The sequence below is a fragment of the Patiria miniata genome, unplaced genomic scaffold, assembly GCF_015706575.1.
Source record: "Patiria miniata isolate m_02_andy unplaced genomic scaffold, ASM1570657v1 HiC_scaffold_19, whole genome shotgun sequence".
Taxonomy (NCBI): Eukaryota; Metazoa; Echinodermata; class Asteroidea; order Valvatida; family Asterinidae; genus Patiria; species Patiria miniata.
In genome coordinates, this window is record NW_024037057.1 from 3597273 (window position 1) to 3605473 (window position 8201).

The following is an 8201-nucleotide window of genomic DNA, read 5'->3' on the forward strand; positions in this document are numbered from 1 at the left end:
AAGATTTTGACTTACCATTTTGGGCTTGAGATGGCGGGGTTACCAAGACAAGGAGAAGTACCAACGGGACCAATGACAGCTTGACTCCCGGTTGCTTCATGGTTTGAAAACTCGCTTCTCGATCCAGAGAAGTATTGGTGTGAGAGAGAATGGCAGCTAAATTCCAACTCACGCAGGCTTGTTACGCATTATCAGCTGACTGTGTAATCACAGCCACCAGCCCGACCCGGTAACCTTTGATATGGAACTCATTATAGCCGGGTATTACCAGGGCAACGTTATTAATTTTATCTTCCTGAGCGAGTTCGAACGGGTCCTGACCCAAGAGTTATGCGCTGCTGTTTGTGGTTTAGGGATACACTTTGAAACAGATCTTTTTCTTTTACCAATCATGTCTGGAACTTTTTCCTCTATTGCATCGGGACAGTTTTGGTGCTGGAAAGAATTGAAATTTATCCTCCCCCCAACACCCAAAACAAAACCCCAAAATATTACGTTAGGTAAAGGATGATGTAGTTGGGAATTCTAGTTAACAATCAATAAAGAAACTGGGAAGATTTTAAGTCAGGGGCAACAATTTCCAGAGAAATGTTTGAATGAAGACATTCACGACCACATCCATCCCTATGTCAAACTGCTCTTTGACCGAACGTTTTGGGCGAAAAGAATTGTTAAGACCTTCTCAGCAATTACGTAATTAAAAAATAAAAATGACAATCATCGTAAAAGAGGTCTACTGTTTATTTTATTTATCTATTATTATTATAATACGTGTAAAGGTACCATTAAGGAGACACGCTATCGTAATTTCTTCTAACGGTGGGAGACATCGGTCATTGGGGAGACATTTTCATGTCTCCCTAATGTCACAGCCCCCCTTTAGAGGCACAATTTTAATGTTGCAATTAAGTTATATTTGTTGCTCGTTGTCTCATTAGTGAACATACCGAAATTCGTGGAAAAAGGACAAGGGAATATTGGGTTAGGCACATTAAAGTTTGAAAAAAAAAAATTGTGCACAAGTCTATGGGATGTCTCCCAATGTCCAATCAAGGGTAATATTTATCATTATTAATATATTTTTTTTTTTGGGGGGGGGGGTTGCTGTTGTTCTACAACAGCGCTCAATGCAATGATTTGAACATGAAGGGTCACTTTAGGGGCATCGTTCTGAAAAGAAAATTTGTGCGCCACAGATACCCCTTTGCTCTATCAAAAGTGCGCTGCTCCAAAGCCGGACTGCTAAACGGGCGCAGTTTATAGTGTACTCAAAAATCTGTAATCATGCGTCATTGTACCAAAACAAAACCGCAATTCGATCGGTTATCAAGTTGTTGTTGTCAGCAATACAGTAGCTCAGGAGTGATGTTCAAGTGCCCGAGCGGTGACGGCAAATGTAAACAACTCGAGTAGCAATCAGCAGCTAGGGCAACAGGTTAACAGTAATTAATCGTAACCTGTCATTTTCTGGCTCCCAAAGGCTAAAGGTGCATGGGATCACTTGCTTCTTGTTAATTTTGTTTTGTTCGGCAGCATCATTACTTAAAATCTGAAGAAGGAGCCCAACAATTATTATAACCTGTTGAAGTTGTAGTTCAGAAGTTACTTCGCATTCTGGAGAAAAAAAAAATTACACATTATTGCTTCGTCCTTCGGATGGAACGTAAAGCCGCACGTCCCGTGTGTTGTATAACGCTCGTTAAAGAACCCAGTACATTATCGCTAAAAGCAAGGGGTTTGGTTAAAAGATGAACCTATTTTACCAAACGCTGAGTGAAATGTACACAACATTGGTCAAATTGGAAAATATGACAAGTTGGTTAAAATGTTAACTAACTCTTTTAAAGCTAGAGTCCATCATTTGCAGCCATCCAAAAAGTAACCGGCGTAATTATTGTTGAAAAACAAACTTGGTTGAAAGATAGTAAGGGAACTAAACTCCCTGTGAAATTATTCTTTCTTGGAAGCTGTCATTTTGAAGTAATCAACGAAAGAAGGCCTTTTCAACGGTGATTCTTAAGAAGCACCGTAGGAAAATTTAAATTAGTAGTTCGTTTTGTTATTCAGCGCAGCGCGCACAAGTATTGGAACGACGCACACGCGCGCGCGGTTGTTATAATTCGGCGGATCAGTGCGCGACGTCGCGTATAGCTGCAATTCAAAACAATTCAAAACATGATTCAGTAACTTTTGATTTGAAATTGAGATCTAAGAATGCTGTTTTTCTCGGAATGTACAGCTGAAGCTTAGCTGAAACCTCATCAGGTTAGTTGCTCAGTATCCTTCATTAGATTTTGAACTCTTTTGTTGCTTCAAACGAACAAAATGCACAAATTACAATTGATGGACTGTAGCTTTAATTAACCTACCAAATTTTAACCAGTGTTTTGAGAGTGTAGTTATCATAACACCTGCAGTGGCACCTGCACCACGCACCGATTGGTACGAAGGCCTACTCCTGAACTATAAGTAGACGCCTAATGGGCAAAGCTCGCTTGCGATAATGAGATACTCTGAGATAACATATTTAAAAATAACCACGGCAATTGCCTCCGAAAAAAAAATCACCACTAAATTTGTCCTAGAACGCAGACTTCAAACTCTGCCAACTTAATTTTCCTATTATTTACATTTTCAAAAGCTACAGAGATGTATATAGGTTTTGGGGATACTGAGAGGCCCAAATCGGTTATGAGGTATAGTTGTCTTCTGAAAATGTGAACCCTACTTTGGGGATCAACCTTTTTCAAAATAAAAATCATTCAGATAAACTCAATCGTAACATGTTTAAATAGAAGTAACTTTAATTTCATATGCTGGTTCGAATTACATTTTCAACTTTAATATTAATTTCCTTAAAATACGTATTATTTATGACGGGCCCATAACTGGGTAACCCCATATACATGAATAGCAATCGAAGCTTTGCCCTAGCTATTAAATCACAAAGCTCATTCCTATACAGGAATACATACTGGGTGAGCCACAAAGAGTATCTGCACAATAACAAAATGTTCAAAATTGACTTAATGGTTTGTAGTTATTTCAAAAATAGTCAGACGGACATTTTTGGGAACATACTGTATCCGTTCCGTTCACAAGCACCCCCTCATTGGCAAAGGAAGTACACGTGGGGGTGACCGACCGACGCCATCTTGCCTGACTGCTATTCATTGGCCGCGAAGCGCGGCCACTGCGTGTAAATAGAAAAAATCCCCTGGTGTTCGTGCGTCACACACAAGGAACGGTGAGCGTCAACCAGCGAAATGTCCTGCCCATGGGACGTCGTTGTTAGGTAAAAGGGCGCCCTCTTTTGTAGGGCACGGAGCTCATATAGGTTAATTGTAATCAAGCCGCAACAGCTAGGTGCAGTAAATAAATCTACCGATGCTGACCTCTTCAAACTTTTGAAATTGCACCTTGGACTTATCCGTTCACACATGTATTGAGCATCTTGCATTGAGAGTGATTGGACGAAGTGCTAACAATAGCCGTCAAGGATACTTCCCGTGCTTGGACGCAATGAACAGCGCCACAAGCGTCAGGGAGCGTCCATGGGCGTCGCGAGGGCAGGGGGGGGGGGACCCAAAAAAAAGGAGAAAAAAAATAAAGAAAAATAGGCGCAAAGTCATATTGGTGTAAATTTAATGGGTTTGGGGGGGGGGGGATATCCCTGCCCCCTCTAAAACTGATAAATCGCGAATATGTTGAGAAATACAGGATTTTTTTGGGAGGACAAATATGCTTTGCCAACCTCTAGAAAAAATCCTGGCGAAGCCCATGGGAGCTCCATAGTTAAGTTTCTGTGCTGACAAATTTCTATGACATCGAAGGGCCCAGGTCGAATCTTATATAGCAATTCACCACACAGGATTCATGTCCTGATGTATTCTGGAGAAGCTCTCGTTAATAATGGCGTCGTTGGAAAATATCTTTGGACGCTAGACGCCCATCTTGGCCGAACAAATCCCGGAGATTGTGAGTCTTCTCTGCGAAAACTTCGTTTGCGATCTCTGGAGAATAAAAGAAGAAAAAGAAGCACAACTGAATCTCAAATTTGGGAGGGAAAAACAGACGTGGCAAACAATGTTACTTTCGCAGAAATGTATTTGAATCCGAGATTTGAATCCCTCTGTCGGCAACAAACGCAATGTGTCCGTCGTCATATTGGCAGGGATGAAGAGCGCCACCTATTTTACGATCTAACGCCCATGATCGCCCGCTTTGTATTGTTGCTCAACGACGAGTTCACTTTGTTGGCCACTGCAACCATCAGGCCCGGATTAGCCACAGTAGACACTGTGCCTAGGGCCTACGAAAACTCTAGGGCCTAAAAATTTGGGGACGAGTACGAAAACTTGAGGGAGGGCCTACGAAAATACCGCAGGGTGCCATATTACACATAGGCCTACCCACACACACCCACATTGTAAAAATGGCATCAGTAACAAGAGTTAGCGTAAGTAAAGGAAAAGATGAATTTTCCTAATGATGAATTTTAGCTTTAAGGGATCTTATTTATAATCAGACAAACAAAATTCCCTCGTAAATATTTGTAAACGGGTCAGTAGTTTGATATAAATATAACGAGGTAGGGGAACCTTGCTGGAATTTCTCTCAATCAGCGCGACATGTCAGTGCCGGCCGTAAGACGCGCGACGCGAAACACTGAATTGATGAGATGGAATAAAGACGAGCTTGGTAAGGTTAATTGCTCGTAGTGACTCTGAATAGTCATTTGTTCGGTGCATGTGAAGATTGTAGAAAAGAGTTACGTAACAGCATTCATGTGTATAGCACGATGCTGATGCATCTTTCGTGCAGCTATGAAACACAAAGTAACTCTCCCACGGCAGAAATAAAGATTGTGTTTTAAACGCAGAGAGAAAAGCACCTACTGAAACAGCCTAGTTGTTAAGCTGTCTGACAGCGGACCCAGGGTTAGGGGTTCGAATCCGCTTGGTGTAATTTTTCGGTTTTTAATGCCCACGGTTTTGTCATTTAAGAGTATTAATTTCCCGTCGTCATTTACCAACAGCAGTTAGCTCGGTCGGTCGGTAAGCTGACTCACAAGTTGGGACTGTCTGCGAAGTCCAGGTTGGCATCTGCGTATAGGTACGGGGTTCTTTTGCTGACTCGGCAGCAAGGCTTAGGGTGCCACCTCGTTTCCTCCCTTTATGGTGCCTGACTTTCGAGTTACATGGATGGACAGGGAAGGAGGTGTGGTGGGCCGGGTACCGAGTCCCAGAAGAGTTCTATATGGAAGTCGGTAAGGGGCTCATTGAGTTAGGGTCATAAGTCCGACTCCTGAAGACTTGGCCATCGCCACATAACTTTTTGTTTTATTTTCTTTCTTTTCTATCGGAGGACTATTGCAAGAATGATTATTTGTTTATATAGAGAGCTTGTACTGTAAATCGTTCGAAATTAGTTTTTAAAATTGCTGGAAAATACAAAATTCAATCCAGCTATGTTTTTTTTATTTTCTTGTCGCAAAACTGTATGTAAATGCTCATCAATACCTTTGCGCATGCCTTGTTCAGGCCTGTTCCCTTATCACAGACTGCGGGGGGGGGGGGGTCTTTAAATCCTATATTGAGGAATTGTTTTTATATGCGACCGCAAAGCCCTGAAGGCGTGGGTTAGGGAAACGCTTAAGAGCCCAAGGACGAAGACCTTTCAACTACATTGATGTGATTGGCAAAGACACCTGATGTGATATTGAAGACCTTCCGTACATAATGATCGATAAAGAAACCGCTAGCGATGATGATAAATAATAAAAGAAAGGTTCTACTGCTCACGGTGACCGAGTGCTGGTTTTCCGATGTCACGGAGGGCTTCGTCCAGCTCGGTGAGCGCTAGACCCTCCTTGGCCTCGCTGTCCAACCATCGCTCCAGGTCCAGCACACATCGCCCCGTGATGTCCCGGGTGCGCTGGAGACGACTCCTTGCTGGCAGTGACTGCCGACGCTCGTAAAGAACGGACAACAGTTTCCGACATTCTGTCAAAGATTTGGCATTAGTTAAAAATTGGTTTGAAAAGCACCATTGACAGTCCGCTCACCAGGGCCCAATTTCACGGCGCTGCTTAACAGTTAGCAGGAAAGTTGTGTTTAGCATAGCAGAAAAATTTGCTAACCGTAAGCACTGTTTCACGGCGTGGACGTGCTAACGGTCGCGCGTGCATGGAGATTTCTATTGTTACGTCACTTACACTTAACTTACACTTACGATTTAATGGGAATAAGTAGTAGGCTTAATAAGCCTTTATGACCCCATATCTCTTCCAGTACTCGTCGAGCTCATGTTTGAAAGAATTTTTGGTCTTGGCATTCTCAACATAACTTGGTAGATCGTTTCAAGTGTTGACTACTCTCTGGGAGAAAAAGTCTTGCCTGCATCTCAGATCACTAATTAGTTAAGCCAATTTTTCCTCTCAATTGAGCGTGCCTTTTGCTGTGCCTATGCTTACGGTCTCCGTGAAATAGACGAAGGCTCTGTTAGCAGAAAATCGTGTGCTTAGCAGCGCCATGAAATTGGGCCCAGCACGCACACACACGTGTGTATTTGCCTGCAATCGGGACCCCTAAGGCCAAAAAAAAAGTCTCCGGTTTCTGGTATGGAGCTTGCCCAAAAAGTGGTGCGGCGACGCGGCTTTTTTTTTTTTACCTGACTTTTTTGCTTCAAATGTCTGCTGATGACTGCAAATGGTGCCCGACTAAACTTAGTGCAAAATGTACGAGAGTCCAGTGAGTGCACAAAAAGCTTATTCTCGATCACACCCTCATCTAAAAACACGTTAAAACTGTGCTGCAGCAGAATTCCAGTCAAACCAGTGAGTTTGGCGGTTTTGAGACATAATCTTTTATTGAATAAAAAACGTTTGCATTTTGCCGACGCGCAGGGCTACGGCGACGCGCGCGCATACCAGAAACCGGAGACTTTTTTTGTTGCCTAAGTGTTCCTCTTTTGTTTGTACTCTTGTACAAAGTGTTCCTCTTGTGTTTGTAAGAAGACCTCTCATATGTTTTGTACACGAATCCAAATTGAGGACCTTTTTAACAATATGTCCTCTATTGTTCAACGTCCACTATTAAATGCAGAAACAAACTCACACACACACGCCCACACAGTTACATACGTTGTGTGGACATTCTTTTCTTTTCGTGTTGTTAAGAAAAACCTGTGAAAAAAAATCATTTTACTCAGACTGTGAAAACTCTTTCAACCCGATTTTCTTTCCTATGATTGCCTTTAGGCTAGTGTTTCACGAATAAACCTAACCCCAAAAAAAATCCTCTAAGTCTAAACCTGAATGGGTGAAACATTGTGTGGACGTAGGAAAGTCCACACAATGTCGGTGCTACCTGGTTTATGTGGACCTCCTTTATTCGGAAGTCCCATAGAGCTATAATATAGCTCTATTGGAAGTCCACACAGTGAATGTAATGCTTGTACAAAACAACTGACCTTCAGCAGATAGCTCACTCGACAATATGTTCAACTCATTGTCATTGATTATACTGGCAGAGCAGATTGTAGACAAGATGATGACAATGCTTGCGAGAAGCATTCCAAGATGGCATTCCTTCGGTCTCAGTTGACTCTTTGATCTTCGCATTAGGATGCTTTTCATTGTGTTTTTCAAGTTGAAACCAGTCCTTTCACCAGCTTCAGTGCATCTCTTAGTTTAAACTTTTTGACTCGACTGCGTGAGTGAACGTGTAACGCCCATAGACCATAGATATCAAATTAAAAGACATAGAACTGGTAACGCCCGCGCAAAGCGCATTCGATGCCAAACGCGCAGAGACGATCACGCGCGTGGCAACCGTGAGGCTCCAAATTCAAATAAGGATATGCTCCATATAAAATCATATAATATGAATATGGTGTATTCATGATTATGCAGCCCGGCGGGCGAATATTTTATCTACACAATAGTACTGGGTGACCAATTTTCAGGCGACTTGAATCAACGCTATAGGATTGTAGAGCGCCGCGTACAATCCTGTAACATTTTACCTACGCGCGCGGGCGTATACCCTCTCCACGTGTGCGAAAGTATATAATTTAAGAATTGCGAGATATTGCCGAGCACCGCCGTTGCCTAGTGGTTATGCAGGCTAGCTAATGATCAGGGGTCTCGAGATCGAATCCCGACCCTGCCCTGTCAGATTTTGCTCTTTTTTCAACAA

General features: G+C 42.5%; 1 protein-coding gene across 1 annotated transcript; it reads right to left on the minus strand.

Moving 5' to 3' along the window:
* Window positions 1–3666: 3666 nt before the first annotated feature.
* On the minus strand, window positions 3667–7639 carry LOC119726022. The gene is made up of 3 exons (XM_038197642.1): window positions 7474–7639; window positions 5805–6005; window positions 3667–4013 (listed from the first exon to the last, which is right to left on the minus strand). The coding sequence occupies exons 1-3, from the start codon at window positions 7637–7639 to the stop codon at window positions 3907–3909; spliced, it is 474 nt and encodes a 157-aa protein (XP_038053570.1). The 3' UTR covers window positions 3667–3906.
* Between the last annotated feature and the right edge of the window lie 562 nt (window positions 7640–8201).